The sequence below is a fragment of the Tachyglossus aculeatus genome, chromosome 26 (genome assembly GCF_015852505.1).
Source record: "Tachyglossus aculeatus isolate mTacAcu1 chromosome 26, mTacAcu1.pri, whole genome shotgun sequence".
NCBI lineage: Eukaryota > Metazoa > Chordata > Mammalia > Monotremata > Tachyglossidae > Tachyglossus > Tachyglossus aculeatus.
Window position 1 is genome coordinate 12,987,956 of NC_052091.1, and position 17,918 is coordinate 13,005,873.

Here is a 17,918-nt window from a genome sequence, read left to right on the forward strand (position 1 = left end):
GCCCAAGGTCACAGAGCAGACATATGGCAGAGCTGGGATTAGAACCCAGGTCCTTCTGACACCCGGTCCTATGCTCTATTCATTAGGCCATGCTGCTTCTCAAATGGCAATTCACCTGCATGGAAAATGGAAAGACAAGACAGACCCTCCTTTCACAATTAATAAGTCCTTACCCGGAGGTAGGAAAATCATTAAAGCCACTTCAACTCTGGCCTCCTTCTGATCAGGCTTTCTACTATCCAGAGAGGCAACCCCCCAACCTTTACCAAGAAGAGAACTGAAGGTACCTGGGAGTGGCTACCTGAATGATCATGATCACATGGTGTATCCCTTTACTACCTTTGCAGAAAAAGATGGTTAAATACACTTTATACTTTGTGAAAGACTCAGGCAAGAGGAAAGGATATGAAGACACTTTAATACGTGAATCCTTGACAAAGTATCGGATCCTTTAGACTGTGAGCTCGCTGTGGGCTGGAATAGGTCAGTTTGTTGTTAGGTTGCACTCTCCCAAGCACTTAGAGCAGTGCTCTCCACACAATAAGCGCTCAATAAATATGACTGAATGATAGTTTTTGCCCCTCTAGGCTTGTATACTCGTTATAGACAGGGAACATGTCTAATTCTGTTGTATTGTACTCTACCAAGCGCTCAGTACAATGCTCTGCACATAGTAAGTGCTCAACAAATACCATCGATAGATTGAAAATTTAAAATGAGCTTACCTTAAATAAATCTGCAACTATTCCTAAGTCTGCCACTTGGAAAATCGGAGCTTCTGGATCCTTATTAATGGCAACAATGGTCTGCAAAGTAAATGGGAAAATGAATCACTAATATGCACTAGAGGGTTGAAAAAGAAAAAAATATCATATAAATACGGCCGATCTTTTCTACTTCTTTAAGCAACCTAGCAGTTCTATCCTTCTATTTTAGGTAAAGCAAGGTCCAGACTGATGTAGAGCAAAAACAGTCCCTGAAAAACACAGATGTCGGCTCTTCGAGGGTTTTAATCTATAAGCAAACTAAAGCAGGATGAAGCCTGGACTCTGGGGTTGCCTCAAGGAGGCCCACCCCAAGAAGGGCATCACCCTCCTTCCTGGACCTTATCTCCACCACAACTATTCACGTGCTAAAAATAACTTAACAACAACCAGGGAGGGAAGCCATTCTCAGACAAAATGGCTTGTAAATCTGCCTGAGAGGCCAACTGCATCTTCCTATTCCGTGCTCCCCACTGGACTTACGTGCTGAAAAAGGTTCACTTTTCACAAAAAATAACTGGTTTCAAAAGACAATTCATTGAAATGCTAGCAATGTAGTGGAAAAAAAATTCTCAGTTTAAATAACAGTGGCATTCGCAAAGTGCTTACTATATGTGACAAAGCCTGCACTAAGTGCTGGGGCAGATACAGGATAATCAGGTGATCCACAGTTCCTGTCCCACATAAGGCTCACAGTCTAAGTATGAAGGAGAAAAGGTATTGAATACTTATTTTACAGATGGAAAACAGAGGCACAGAGAAGACACAAGACTTGCCCCCAGGTAACAGAGCAGGTAAGTGGCGAAGCAAGGATTGAACCAAAGTCCTCTTGTCCTCAAGGCTGTGCTCTTTCCACTAGACCATTTGATTAGATTTAAAAATCTAATTTTCTTTTCATCATTTTTGTAGAGTTTTGGTTTCTTTTTACTAAACTTAATATGTTTTGAAATTTTTAATCAACTTGGTCTATAATTTTTTTGCCTATCGTAATTGCTTATTTTCACACCTAGGCTCAATGCTGGGATGACAGTTTTAATACATTAAATGGAAGCAGTGTGGCCTAAAGGAAAGATCAAGGGCCTCAGAATCAGAGGTTCTGAATTCTGAACCCAGCTCTGCCACTTGCCTGCTGTGTGACCATGGGCAAGTCATTCAACTTCTCTGGGCCTCAGTTTCTTCATATGGAAAATGGGGATTTCATACTAGTCTTCCCTCCTACATAGACTGTGAGCCCAATGTGGGACAGACACTTGTATCCAACCTGATAAGCTTGTTTCTACCCCAGCACTTAAAACAGTGTTTAACATACAGTAAGTAATAATAACTATTATTATTAAAAGCTCTTTGTTAGTCTAATGCAATGATAAATGTGGAAAGCTATTTCAATTTCCATATTAGACTGCACTCTTTAAAAAGAAAAATTTAAACTACGAAGAGGATAATGCGGTAGAACAATAGCCTCTATCATAAATTTTAATTCATAAATATTTTCATTCTCCATTTCTCATATTGAGCCTTTACTGGATAAAATCAAGGCAAGTAAAAACCATAACGGATCCTACTTCTTCCATGGACTAGTTGTAGCATAACTGCCACCATTTTCCATATCTGCAGCAAGAGTAGTCCACACAAATTTCAACATCCAGAAAAATGATTTATTTTACAACATAAAATGTGGATTTCGTAACTGAGTTTTAAAACAAAACAAAAAAATCCAACACCTTGGGAGCAAAATTAACTGAATTGATAAATACAACACAAAGCATATCTTCCACAAAACTAATTTTTTAATTGTAAAAGCACAAATAAATTATGCATTATGCCCTGAAAAGGCTTTATGGACTTCTTTTGAAAACATATTCTTTAAATGAGTGCATTCACAACGCCAGATAATTCACAGCAGAAGAAAAGTATTCACTTGAGACCCTTTGCCATGGTTACTATTTTTTTTTTTATATTTGTAAAAATCTGGTCTTTTTCTGCAAGTCACCACTAAGTAGGTACCCATGTGTCTTGGCCCCAAAACTAGGTCACTGTTTCAAGTAGAAGTTTGCAAACTCATTTTTAGTTTGTAGCTTTATGGTTTAGTGGGCATGAAGTCAAATTAATATAATTCTATTACAAAAAAACAAAGGCTACTTTCCAATAAAATGAAGCACTTTAAGATACCAGGTGCTTCAAAGGAATTTCAAAAGAGGATGTGAGGTTTTCATTCTCCTCCTCCCCAAAACGAACACATTTTGGAGAAACATACTAAATATGTGAGAGTCAATCATTCATTCAATGGTATTTATCCTTTCTACCGTGCACTTATTGTGTGCAGAGCACTGTTCTAAGCGCTTGGGAGAGTACAATATAACAGTTAGTAGATTCGTTCCCTACCCAAAATGAGCTTAAAGTCTAGTCAAATTAATAATCTTAAATCACAAACTGCTGCTTACAAAAAAGCACTCCATCCCTCTACCATCGCATACTTGATTTAAAAAAAAATCAGAGTGCTCAGCGCGCAGTAAGTGCTCAATAAATACGATTAATTGAAAAATAAGTCACTCGACTGAATGAGAAAATTAATTTGAAGTGAAAATCTTGAAAAAAGGTCATGCCCACAAATGGAGACGAACTGGACTGATGGCCACGGGTGCTGTGGAAGCATCCTGGACATGGGCTAAAATTGAGAGATTAGGAAAAGAAAGGAGGAAATGGGAGTTTTGACACAATGAGTCAGTGTGTTTTGGTTCTGTGTGGGAACCTGAAACCATAATGGCATCTTTCTCTCAAGGCTGTAGCAGGTTAAACTGATCTTTCATGGTAAGGATTCTGGATTCTAAAATTCTGCTTTGAACCACCCCCCCAGGTGGTTCAGAGACAGAGATCTGGCTATGGGTCAGGGGAACGTGCACGGCCCCTACATCTCAAGCAGTAATAACTGATAGGGCTAAGGGTGCCAAAATTCAACTGCCCAAACTCAAGGTCTAGGGAAAATGCATCAGGCTGGGAGTCAAGAAACTTGGGTTCTAATCCCAGCTTGGCCACCTGAGTGGCTCCAGGCAAGTCACTTATCCCATCTGTGCCTCAATTTCCTCATGGAGATAATGCCTACCTCACAGAGACAGTCTGAGGCTAAAACGAGATAACTGATGGTAAAGAAGTCTTGGAAACATAAAAATGCTATACAAATGCGGAAAACGAGAGTGCCTTCCCCTAGAACCCTGGTCGATTGGATTAGACAGGTGTGTGGCTTGGCTGTGTCATCTGAGAAGAGCTAAGTCCTCCTGAGACCTACTGATGTAGTGAGTGATAGATCTCGCCTGCGTGTGACGCTGCCAAGCCACTTGAAGTCTGAGCCAAATCCTCCCTGGCTTCCTCCAGCTCCGAGGCTGCTAACAGCAGACACGTGCATGGTTTTGTTGAGTGTCCTGATGCTCGGCTTGGCACTGAGAAGGATTGGCAGAGCTCTGCAAGTGTGTGGTCTGTTCTACTCTGCCTCAAAGGGGCCACTGTTAGGTCCAAGAGAGCAGAGCCCCTGGCTGGGCTAAATCTGCACGCAAAGAGGAAATGACCATGAGGCGGAAAGACCCTCGCAAAGTGAGGACGGCAACCTGTGGCTGGATTTTGGCAACAGGATTGGGGCTAGTCAGGTCTCAACTCGGACTGCCAAAAAATGGAATTTAAGAAGTCTTACCCCTATCTGCTTCTGAACTCCTGGCAGAAACCTTCCAATCTACTCTGAAATCTGATTACAGGTGAACGTCGGACAATACCATTTACAGGATTGAAGGGCACCCTGGATCTATTTCTGCAAGTAAGGAGTTAAACCTTTTAAGGTTTTATTATCATTTCATATCACGCTTCCGTTCCAATGGATAAATGCAAAAGTGACAGAAACAACCATGGTTTCATGGAATAGGTGGTTCGAAATGCAAATTAACACTGTTCAGCATAAATGAACTAGTCACATTCGGAATTAAACGTTTGTGGAATCACTGTAGAGAATTTCCAGGTTTGATTTAAATAATAAGTCAATCATAGTATTTTACACATCCCTTTGCAACCATCAGATGCAGATATTTCAGTATTTAAAATCTATTTTCAGAATGTCATTTTATAAGTCAGAGATATAAAAGTAGAGAAGCCTTGAGGAGAGATCCATGAACTTTTTCAGTCTGCATTTTTTTTTTTTTTTAACACCAACACCACCACCCCCAGTTGTGTTAGGGATGCTGAATCTGAGGCGGTGAGCTTCAGCAGGTGGGAGGAGAACAGTACTGGAGTAGCAGGAATATACTACCAACAGGGATGGGTGATCTCACCCAATCAGGTGGGCAAATTCCAGTGATGATGATGATAGTAATGGTATTTGTTAAGCACTACGTGCCAAGCACTGTTCTAAGCGCTGGGGTAGATACAAGGTAATCAGGTCGGACACAATCCCTGTCCCATACGGGCCTCACAGTCTTAATCTCCATTTTACAGATGAGGTAGCAGAGGCACAGAAAAACGGAGTGATTTGCCCAAGGTCACACAGCAGACGTGTGGCAGAGCCAGGATTACAATCTACATCCTCTGACTCAATCAATCAATCGCATTTATTGAGCGCTTACTGTGTGCAGAGCACTGTACTAAGCGCTTGGGAAGTACAAGTTGGCAACATATAGAGACAGTCCCTACTAACAGACTCAAAGGCCTGGGCTCTTTCCACTAAACTATGCTGCTTCTCTTAGACCATGCTGCTTCTCCTCTCAGTGACACCAAGTTTCTTATCCTGGATAACAACATTGAGAGATGGGAACGGGATAGGATGGGGCCATGCCTCTGGCTCCTTCCTCATTCCCAAATAGTGTCGGCCACTGCACAAGTCTCCTGTCAAATACCAGGATGTTCTAAGCTCATTGTGGGCAGGGAATGTGACTGTTCATTGTCGTATTGTACTTTCTCAAGCGCTTACTACAATACTCTGCACACAGTAAGCGCTCAATACCACTGAGTGAATGGCGGTAGTTCAACCTCAACCGCCAATTTTTTTTTCTAATTTTTAAACTCTCCATGCGTTCACCCCAATTTTTTTTTTAACACGGACTCAATGTCTCTTAGGTTCTGATTATGTTTCTTTCTATGACTGGTTCAACTACCAAGCTTTAAAAATTACTATTTTGACCCTCATGAACAGCTGAAAAGCATTTTATCAATTTAATCTAAAAATCTGAAGAAATCAGCTGTTGCTTCTGGTATTTATGGGCAGGGCAAACAGTTACCTTGCTGTCCTTCATTCCAGCTAAATGTTGGATGGCACCAGAGATTCCTACAGCAATATAAAGTTCCTAAAACAAAAAATAAATTAAATTATTAGTCATACTTTTACACAGCATATTGTAACAGCTCTTTCCAAATGAACAGCATAATTAATAGCTTTTCAATCAGGCCATAAATAAAACAAGGTTTTCTTGAATAGGTAAAAGGATGCTCCTGTGTACAATAAATAACAGCTCTTAATAAGACCACTACAGGCTGACGTACGTGAGGTCACTGCTATGACGGGGGTGGCTTTGAATGCTGTTCCCTGCCTGATTATTTGTCACCTCCATCCTAAAAACCTGGAACGTCCACACCTACTTTAAGAAGCAATCTGACTTTGGAAAAAAATGGACCGGGCTGGTTTCATAAGTACGTGTTCAAGAGAGCATTACTGAAATGTGTCCAAGGTCAGTTGGTAAACATTTAAATGAAAAAGATACAACCTGTATTTCCACTGGGGAGGGGAGACATCTAACATGTAGTCACACTGCTAAAAGCACCCACAACTTTAAAATTTGGTCTGTCCCAACTGACAAAAGAAAGTCGTTCCCAGAGTCACTAAATGGCGAAAATTTTTCACATCTTGGGTGCTCACATACACTTTTGCTGAGCCCACCAAATTCTACTGTGGACTCGATTTAATAATTGCTCAATTGGAAACTGGACATTTGCAAACTATTGGAAATTTCTGATAAACATAGCAGCCATCTAATGCTACAGCATTTAAGACAATTCTGGTGTGTCTTTGGGCCTGATTCATTCAATCGTATTTCAATCGTATTTATTGAGCACTTACTCTGTACAAAGCGCTTAAAAGCCTGTTAATCTGGAAAGCAAGCCATTCTGTGGTCTCACCCTCTAGACTTTTAGCTCATTATGGGCAGGGAACGTATCTGCTCGTTCTTTCGTATTGAACTCTCCCAAGTGCTTAGCAGAGTGCTCTGCACATACTAAGTGCTCAATAACTTGGGTATATTCAACAGTACATTCAGCTGTTTATTCAGTGATTTCATCCTGATACATATACTTGCACCTGTTTTGTTTAGTTTTGTTGTCTGTCTCCCCCCTTCTAGGCTGTGAGCCCATTGTTGGGTAGGGATTGTCTCTGTTGCTGAATTGTACTTTCCAAGCACTTAGTACAGTGCTCTGCACACAGTAAGCGCTCAATAAATATGATTGAATGAATGAATACCATTGTTTGATTGATAAACTGTTTATCCCATAGGGTCAGCTGTTTTCAGGTCACTGAGGACCCACTGAATAAGTTGAAAGACAATCGGGAAGCTGTACTGGATTACTCCCTAAGATACCCAATCACTCCAACAAAAATTAGGGGATGTAGCCTCAGCACAAGAAAGAATGAAAGAAGGTAGTTCCCCGTCTCAACATTTTCCAATTTCCATACACTGGCCAGAGTACAACAGTCATTCGATTCTATCAGACCAAGCCAACATTTTCACAAACATTTGCACACCTATAAATATTGTTTTTAGGTGCCCATTCCTGATTTTTGGATGGCTTCTTAGGATAACTTGCTCACTGTACCGTGATCTCGTCTAACTCGCTGCTGATCCTTTGCTCACGTCCTCTCTGACCTGGAACTCCCTCCCCTTCTCCCCACCTTCAAAGCTTTACTGAAATCATCTCCTCCAAGAGGCCTTCTCTACTCTACCCCTACTCCCTCTCCCTTCTATGTCACCTACGTATTTGGATCTGTACCTTTAAGCCCTTGATTTTCACCCTGCCCTCAGCCCTACAGCATTTCGTACATATCCACGATTTATTTATATTAACGTCCGTCTCTCCCTCAAGACTGCTAGCTACTTGTGGGTAGGGGACATGTCTACTAAATCTGCTGCATATTCTCTTTTAAGTGCTCAGTACAGTGATCTGCACACAGTAAGCATTCCATAAACACCATTTAAAAATGTCATTTATTAATGTTTTCATTTATGTGGCATCTCACTGCTACACTGCCCAATTCAGATTCACCTGTATATGAAAGCTAGGGGAACAGTAATTGGAGTATATACAGTTTTTATTTATATATATATTTATATGGTATTTATTAAGCGCTATGTGTCAAACACTGTTCTAAACACTGGGGCAGATACAAGTCGATTAGGTTGGTCAGTCCTTGTCCCAAATGGGGCTCACAGTCTAAGTAAGAGGGAGAACAGGGATTGAATCCCCACTTCCCAGATGGGGAAACTGAGGCACAGAGAAGTGAAGTGACTTGTCCAAGGTCACACAGCGAGCAACTGGCAGAGCTGGGATTAGAACTCAAGTCCTCTGACTCCAAGGCCAAGGCTTTCTCCACACTGCTTCTCCTAGTTCTCCTTATAAGTCAGGGGTCGCATTGTTGCAGTTCCACATTAAGGAAAACGTGCATTGTAGTATTAACTATGATGGATACAGCATGTATGCGCAAAATGATTTCTTCCAACTCTGCACTGTACTTGTAAATTATTTCTGTCCATCACTCTCCTTGGACTGTAAACTACTTATGGGTAGAGAATGTGCCTTTCTTCTGTTGTTCTGTTGTATTCTTTCAAGCATTTAGTAGACTGCTTTGCACCTAGTAGGTGCTCAATAAATACCAGTCGTAGAAAGAATGATGAGCAGGATAATTTTTTTATGATATTTCTTAAGCACTTACTATATGCCAAGCACTGATATCAGGTTGAATCCCTGTCCCACATGGGGCTCAATCTTAATCCCCATTTTAAAGATGAGGTAACTGAGGCACAAAGAATATAGGTGTTCTACCCAAGGTTATACAGCAGGCAAATGGTGGGACCAGGATTAGAACCCAGGTGCTTCTGGCTTCCAGGCCTATGCTCTATCCATCAGGCTACCCTGCTTCCCTAGGCACTTGTTCTCTCTCCAACTGAGACTGTGAGTCCTGCGTGGGATAGGGACTGTGTTCAACCTGATCATTTGGATTCTACCCCAGTGTTCGGCACATAGTGCTTAACAAATACCACAATTATTTTTAATTGTAAATAAATTATTTTTAATAATTAATTTTAATTATATTTTTAATAAATTATATTATTTTTATTATTATTGTAAATTCTAGGAAGGTCTCAGAGCTAGTAAGTAGGGGAAAACTGACAGGAGGACATCGGCGTGACCAGGTATAAGGTAATGCTGGCTCAGTGTGCAAGCAATTTTCTCTCAGTAGGAACAGAATTCTAGGACGGCATTTGGCTGTATGTGGCCAATATAAATTTGCGATTTGGTGTTCGACTTCCCTGGAGCAGAAAGACACATCGTTTTGGTTTTCTTCAGATTTATGGTCAGCCTGTAACACCTGGCCGATTTGGACACTACATTTACCCAATCATTTGCATATCTTCTTAGACATGTGCCTTTATGGAGCAATCACCTGTATATGGCAATTCCTGAATGTCAGTCTCTAGGGCTTTGGATTTAGCCCAAAGAGCGTCCTTTTGTGGAGGCATTTCCTTACACCTATTAATCAATCCAAGGTATTTACTGAGCACTTACTGTGTGCAAAGCACACTGGACTAAGCACTTAGAAAAGGACAATGCAAGAGAGTGGGTGCACCTGATCCCTGCCCACAAGTTTACAGTCTAGAGAAGGAGTTTACATTCAGATCTCTTAATGCTTCTTTCTACTTGGCTACATAGAATCGGTCAAACAGGACTGGGTCTTCTGCGCCTCCCTGCCTTGCTCCACTGGCAATCATCATCATCATCATCAATCGTATTTATTGAGCGCTTACTGTGTGCAGAGCACTGTACTAAGCGCTTGGGAAGTACAAATCGGCAACATACAGAGACAGTCCCTGCCCAACAGTGGGCTCACAGTCTAAAAGGGGGAGACAGAGAACAAAACCAAACATACTAACAAAATAAAATAAATAGAATAGATATGTACAAGTAAAATAAATAGAGTAATAAATAAATAGAGTAATAAATAAATAGAGTAATAAATAAATAAATAGAGTAATAAATGGGAACAGATGGGCAAGGCGCCCTCAGTAATAATCCGGCCAGTCATGCCATGCCGAAGTAGCCTCAGAAGGTTTTCAAACTTTATTTTTGATGGTATTTGTTAAGTGCTTACTATATACCAAGCACTGTTCTGAGTGTTAGGGTAGATACGAGGTTATCAGGTTGTCCCACGTGGGGCTCACGGTCAATCCCCATTTTACAGATGAGGTAACTGAGGCACAGAGAAGTTAAGTGACTTGCCCAAAGTCACCCAGCTGACAAGAGGTGGGGCTGAGATTCAAACCCACGACCTCTGACTCCCAAGCCCATCATGCTCTTTCCCCTAAGCCACACTGCTTCCCTGAACTTGTCAGGACAGCCACATTTGCTAAGCAACAACCCAGAGCGCAAATCTACTAATGGTATCAAATGCTTCCATGAGGTCTTAGCGGAGTCAGAAGGTCATCGGTTCTAATCCCTGCTCTGCCACTTGTCTGCTGGGTGACCTTGGGTAAGTCACTTCATTTCTCTGTGCCTCAGTTACCTCATCTGTAAAATGGGGCTTGAGACTGTGAGCCCCATGTGGGACAGGGACTGTGTCCAACCCAATTTTTGCGAGGCAGCATGGCCTAGTGGCAAGAGCCCAGGCCTGAGGGACAGAGGACCTGGGTGGTAATCCCGACTCCACCACTTGTCTGCTGAGTTACTTTGGGCAAGCCGCTTAACTTCTCTGTGCCTCAGGTACCTCATCTGTAAAATGAGGATTAAGACTGTGAGCCCCATGTGGGGCAACCTGATTACCTTGTATCTACCCCAGTGCTTAGAACAGTGTGTAGCACAAAGTAAGCACTTAAATACCACCATTATTATTATTATTATTATTATTATTATTATTATTATTATTATTATTATTATTTCTGTGACTACCAGGTAGAGGTATCGGGGCTGTTTCCTGTACAGAGGCTATTTTTTCCAAGGTCTCACCAGCCTTGGTGGAGGAGATTGGGGGGCAGAAGGGGGAGTCAATACCTGTGAGAGAAGACTTCCAATGTTGAAAACAGCTATACCCAGCTTTTGCTTCTGGTCTTTCTGCCACCACCCATGCTAACCCATTTATATGTTGCTGATAGTGATATAAATATAGGTCCCAAAGTGCCAGGGAGGGAAGGGCATGCAAGGATCTCCCCGCACTCCAGAAGATCAACAAGGCAAAGCACACACCCAAAGCATTTTGGAAGCAATCAATAGTACCCTAAGTGCCTCTGCTATATATTTCATAAGAAATGGATCTATCCCATCTTAAAATCCTTTCCATTGGTAACATTAGAAAAGGTTGATCTACTCTGGCAATTACGCACCCACACAAAACACAATTATAAATGATTTTTGCTTTTAATTTACAACTAAAATCCCAAGGAACTGAAGACTTCAAAGCTATAAATGCCACTGATGTGACGATGAGAATCCTGGGTAAGCCAGGTAAATCAAGAGCACATTTAATGGACATCTCTAAACCCCTTTTTTTTAACCTCTGCTTAAAGAGCTCTAAAATGTTTAAATAACTAACTGGAGCGCCCTTTACCACTTGTAAAAGTAGGGCCAATGTCCCCTAATCAATTGCTGAAATTAAATAGCAAAAAACCATACCAAATCTCCAGTTACCGGACTAAATTTCCCAATGATTTGTACATGAATGAGGAAAAGCAAGTTTTTTCAAACATGTATACACAATGAGGTGAGTATGCCAACAACACTTCATTTTTTGTACAGGAAAGCATCTCTGCTACTCAATAATAACAATTAGCATTACCTTAGTACTTTACAACTGCTAATTTATGGGGCACTTTAGACGGGACTTTACAAACATAAAAAAAGACCATCCCTAGCCTGAGGAGCTTACATCCTAAATCAGACTGATGCAAACATAATCAAGGGAGAAAATGGGGAGACAATGTTGGCAAGATGCAGGAGTAATTGTGGCTTAACGAAGAAGAAAAGAAATATTAGCTGGGTGAGGGCACATCAATCAATAGTATTTGAGCCCTCTGTGTGCAAAGCTCTGAACTAACTGCTGTGAGATGATTGTTAGCAGACAAGATCCCTGCCCTTGAGGAGTTTAGATACAAAATACAAAAATAATTCAAAAATAGGAAGGAGGAGGAAAAGGAGGTAGGTATGAGAAGTTAGTGCCTAAGTCATGGAGCACGTGAGATACGTTCCATAGGATATATGAATCCACAACTGTATTAGTGGTGCACAGCGCTGAAGTGCAGTTGGTGAGGTACAAAATCTGGGGAGATCAGAAATTAATCTGTCTGACCAGACTGACTTGTATCTACCCCGTGTTTAGGACAGTGTCTGGCACACAGTAAGCCCTTAAATAGTAAAATTACTGTTATTATTAGTACTATTGCTATTATTAATACTAAGAGCTGACTGAGTGCCTTAAAGTCAGTGGCCAAAAGTCTGTGCTTGATATAGAGAGGACCTGGTAACCTTTAGAGGTTTTTGAGGAACTGGAACATTTGTGCAGAATGACATTTTAGAAAAATGATCTGGACAGCACTGTACAGTGTGGACTAGAGAGGGGAGAGATTGAAGGCAGGGAGACCAGTGAGGATGAGGAGGAGGAAGCGATGGCAGTAGTCAAGCCGAGATATGACAGGTGCCTGGACCAGTGTTGTGACTGTTTGAATGGAGCTCTGTTGACAGACTGAATATTGGGAATGAAAGAGGAGTCAAGGATAATGCCATGACTGCCAGCCTTAAGTAGAGAAGATGCTGGGAGGCAGAGGAAAAACCTGCAAAAGAAACTAAAAAGGAGCAGTTAAAAAGATCGAGAGATAAGAAACAAATGTGTATTAGATGTCAATGCTTTGGAAAAACCCAGCTAAATCTTTAAAGACTAAAATATATGGACGAGGCGATGAAGGCTGACACCGCAATGATTGATTAGCTACTCCCCAAGAATATTACCCAAAAAGCCTGGTGTTAATTTAGTCATTGCTCGGTTCAGGTTGACGATGGCATTTTCAGCAGGCACTCAAATGTCTGAGATGGAGGAGGAGAACTGTAGTACTGACAAAAACCAACACTGGGTCACTCAGGAAGTACGGGCATTCAGGCGCATGCACCCTTCCATATATTCAGGTAGATAAGTACATACATACATGCACACATTCATGTCTGCTCTTGTCACTGCTGTGGTGCTACTGCCAGGCCATATAGATCTGGATGGCAGAACATCTGGCAAAACGGCGGTGGGTAGGAGAAGAAGGAAGAATGTGGTTGGACAGACAACGGCAAGGGTGTTTGTCCCTCGTGGCTCGTGGCAGTCATGATTCCCCTATTTGCTTCGGTGGCTGGGCTTCCACCTCCTGATTGAGGCATCAAGGTGGAAGGTGAAGTTCCCTACCCCCGACCCCCAAGGGAAAGTTTGGGGGCTCTGCTTCCCTTTGGTAATTCAGGGAAAGTGGCCACTTCGAAGCTGATCGTTTGGTCTACTCTGCTTTGAGCAGGCAGGGCTTCTGTTTAAAGCCTGGGGACCCAAGAGACTTCTTTTCCATTCCAGTTGGAGGCCATGGTTTTACAAAAATTAGGCTTTACAAGCTTTCTACAAAGCCCCAGACCAACCTAGAGAGGCAAGGATGCTGCATGGCTCCACAGCTTAAAATAGAAGCAGTGCCCTGACCTGACAGGAGCAGCAGGCGGGCGAGGTGTTTGAAATGTCTGCTGCAAGGCTCCAGGGGCTCTCTCAGGGGTCAGTACCGGGCAGCTTGCTTCTGGAAGATCAGGAGGGAGTACGGGAATGAGCTAAAAGGAAAAGGCCTAAGAGGGAGAGGCCACGGAGCGCACAAGTTAGATGAGGGGAAAGGAGGTCTAGCTTTATCCCTGGTTCTAGTGCATGAGCTGCAGCTACTCAGGGCAAGGAGAACTGAAGACACTAAGATTCTGTTAGATGAGGGACAGAAAATGAGTTTAGGAAATAAAGCCAACTTTAACTACGATGGCTGGATAAAACTGATGGTAAAACCCAGTTGGGTGGCACGGGTAATGGCCCGGGAAGTGACTGTCCCAGAATTATCCTAGTGCTCCTTCTACCTTTTTGACTGCTCCCTCTCAGTTTCATTTCACTAGCTTCTCCTGTTTCTCATCCTCTTATTGTTTTGGGTTCTTTACTCTTACTTTACACTCACTCTCTCAGGGAGTTCATCTGCTGACTTCAGCTACCCCTTCTTTGGGGAAGACACCCAATTTTACCTCTTTAGCCCTGACTTCTCATCTGACCCATAATCCAACATCTCCTCTTGTCCACAATATATTTCCACTTAAATGACCTGTCATATTTCCACTTAAATCCTAATAAATGACATAAACTTAAAATGTCAAACACAAAACTCCTCCTCTTTCCCCCAAACCCACTCCCTCCTCTAACCTTATCACCTGTCAACACCACCACCACCATCCTCTGTAGCCCAGAAATGGACAACCTAGTCATCATCCTACAACTTTCTGCTATCATGTCCCATTTACTGCCAAAACTGTATGGTCTATATCCTGAACAACATCTCCTGGATCCACCCTTTCCTCTTCTCCCAAACAGACTCCACCCTGGTAGAAACTCGGGTCTTGCCACAGCTAAATTATTGCATTAGCCTCCTTGCTGGTCTCCCAGTCTCCATCCTCTCCACTCCAATCACACTAGGCACTGCTGCACGGATCATCTTCCTGAAGTATCAGTTGGCCCACGCCTTTCATCAAAACCCTCCGCCGGCTCGAGTGAAACAAAAACTCCTCACAGTTGGCTTCACGGCTCTACACCTACTGGTTCCACCTTACCTATCTGTTCTCTTCATATATTTTCCAACTCTTTATTTTTCCCAAGCCAATCTTTTAGCTGTATCAAGCTCTTGACTCTTCCACTTCCTTCCCCTCACTCAAGATGTTTCCCTTGCTTGGAACTATCTTACTCCTCTCAGACAAATCACAGCTCTCCCAATATTCAAATCCCTCCTAAATTTCCAGCTCCTTGAACGAGCTTCCCCCAATTTATTTTCCACCACTCTAAGCCACATCACTCATTCAGCCAATTCTAGCACTTACCAATCATATTTATTGGGTGCTTACTGTGTGCAAAGCACTATACTAAGTGCTCGGAAAAGTACAATATAACAGAGTAGGTAGACACATTCCCTGTCGACTTGTGTACTTATTTACACCTTCCTTAGGACTGACGTACTCTGTTTGCTCAATTTATTTTGACCACTTCGGTTTTAATATTTTTATTTTTGTCGCTCCAGTTAAACTGTAAGCTCCTTGTGGGCACGGAATATGCCAATTATTTTGTATTAAGTGGGTGTTCAAAAATGCTACGACCACCACTACTTTCAATGAAGTAAAACCTTTTAAAGAGCCTCTTTAAAAACAATGTGGCTAAGTTAATCATCTGCAAATTGTCATAGGAACCCAATTCTAGGTAATTTTAGTAAAAACAATATTTAATCTTAATTCAGGAACCATCCCCTTATTTATAATATTGTTTCTATGGGAAAGTGGGCTCCAATATACAATATTTTGCCTGTAAGATACAGTCTTCAGGGACCAATTAGTTCATCAATTCAAGGACCACCTGTAACTACAGGCAAAGATTTTCCTCTAAACAGGGTGTGTCCACTTTGAAATTATGGTAAAGACAAATTCATCATGGCATTAACCTTTTCCTCTGTAAAGTACAATTATAAACGACCCCTCCTTTCCCTCTCTTGCCCCTGACAACCTCCCAAACTATTTAAACAAAACTGAAGACATTCTCCTCCTTCCCAGGCAACTCTCAGGGAATTCCAACTGCTTTCGAAACCTATCCCTCCTACCTGTGCCTCTGACCCCATTTCCTCCCATACTTCTTTCCCTAACAGCCATCTTCAGTTGCTTAGCTGACTTCTTTCAATCCATCTGCAAACATGCTCAAGTCTTCTCCATACTAAAAGAGCCCTCTCTCAATCCCACTGCTCCCAATCTCACCCTATTTGCTCACATTCCTGTCTGAACCCCAAGAAAGAGTTGTATAAACCCACTGTTTCCACTTCTCCTTGACTCATCACAGCCTGGTTCCCATCTGGTTCACTCCACTCTCCAAGGTCACTAATGACCCCTCCTTGCCAAACTGTTGAGAAGCAGCGTGGCTCAGTGGAAAAGAGCCCGGGCTTTGGAGTCAGTGGTCATGGGTTCAAATCCCGACTCCACCAACTGGCAGCTGTGTGACTTTGGGCAAGTCACTTAACTTCTCTGTGCCTCAGTTACCTCATCTGTAAAATGGGGATTAAGACTGTGAGCCCCCCCGTGGGACAACCTAATCACCTTGTATCCCCCAGCGCTTAGAACAGTGCTTTCTACATAGTAAGCACTTAATAAATGCCATCATTATTATTATTATTATTACTTACTCCAGCATAGTCCTGTTTGGCATCTCAGCCTTGTTTGACATTTGACGCCTAATCTTGGTTTCCCACCAACACAGTTCTCCCCTGATTTTCCACCTATCTCACCAGCCACTTTCACTCAGTCTCTTTTGTTGGCTCAGCCAAAGGCTCTTTTCTGGGTTCCCTTCGCTCTCACTTTATATTCACTCTACAGGGAGCTCATTTGCTCCCATAGCTTCACTAACCAACTCTACACAGATGGCGACCAAATCTCTCTTCCTGATGCACCTTCTCACTTCAGCAATCGTACATTTCCTACTGCGTCCGTGACATTGCCACACGGATGACACGCTAGCACCTCAAGCTCAGTATGTCAAAACTGGACTCATTTTCCCTCTCAAACCCTCTCCACCTCTTTCCTATCAGAGTTAATATCACCATTCTAACCCGTCTCTGAAGCCTTTAAATTTAGCATTACCCCTGACGCTCACTCTTTCAAACCCCATACTCAAGCTGCCACCAGCCTCTTTACTGACCTGCTGACTCCCATCCATACTTCACTTGGCTGCCTGTATCACTTTTCCAATATCATTCTGCACACATCTCCCCACTCTTCCAAAACCTCCAATTGCCATCCATTCCTCATCGCACCAAGCTGAAACTCCTGACCACTGGCTTTAAGGCCATCAGTTCTCTCCCTCTTACCCATTCTCTTCTCCCATCCCCGGCTTGCATTCTTCATTCTTCTCATGCAAATTTACCCACTGTGCCTCATTTTCACCTTTCCCATTGCCAACCTCTCGCTCATGCCCTTCCCCCTGCATGGAACTCATTCCCCCTTCAAATCCAACAGATCACAGCTCTCCCCAACTTCAAAACCCTTCTAAAGTCACAACTCCTTCATTTGGAGGCCTTCCAAATGAATTTATTTTATCCCACTCAACTGCCACTTGTGTACTCTGAACCACCACTGAACCTATGGACTCACCACTTCTTGTAGCCCTTTTATACCTAATCTTACAGACCCTATTAAGCACTACTTCAGAAGCATGCCCCTCTTTCTTTCTTCCTCCTACCTGTAAATTATTTTGGTACCTGTCTACCCCACTAGATTGTAAACTTCCTGAGGACAGGAATCTTGTCTACTTAACTCAATTGCATTCTCCTAAGTGCTTGGGTCAGGCATGGTAGGCACCCAATAAATACTATTGATTCATGTGGCTCATTTATATTAATGCTTGTCCTCCCTGCTAAACTCTAAGATTGTTTTGGGGAGGGAACGTGTCTGCTAACTCTGTTGTATCATGTTCTCCCAAGTGCTCGTACGGTGCTCTGCGCATAGTAAGTGCTCAATAAATACCACTGATTGACTGAATATGCTAGCACAGGCATCACGATGTAGGGTGGTACAGTGCACATCCTGGATATAATAACTGTGGTATTTGTTAAGGGCTTACTATGTGCCAAGCACTGTTCTAAG

General features: G+C 42.4%; 1 protein-coding gene across 3 annotated transcripts in view; it reads right to left on the bottom strand.

The window, feature by feature from the left end:
- Positions 1-17,918, bottom strand: part of ETFA (electron transfer flavoprotein subunit alpha) — a 65,218-nt gene that overhangs the window by 6,358 nt on the left and 40,942 nt on the right. For all 3 annotated transcript variants that reach the window (XM_038767542.1, XM_038767541.1, XM_038767540.1), the window contains exons 10-11: positions 6,017-6,082; positions 726-806 (exon numbers count right to left, since the gene is read on the bottom strand). In XM_038767542.1, the coding sequence (XP_038623470.1) occupies positions 726-806; positions 6,017-6,082 (147 nt within the window). The remainder of the gene's footprint in view (positions 1-725; positions 807-6,016; positions 6,083-17,918) is intronic.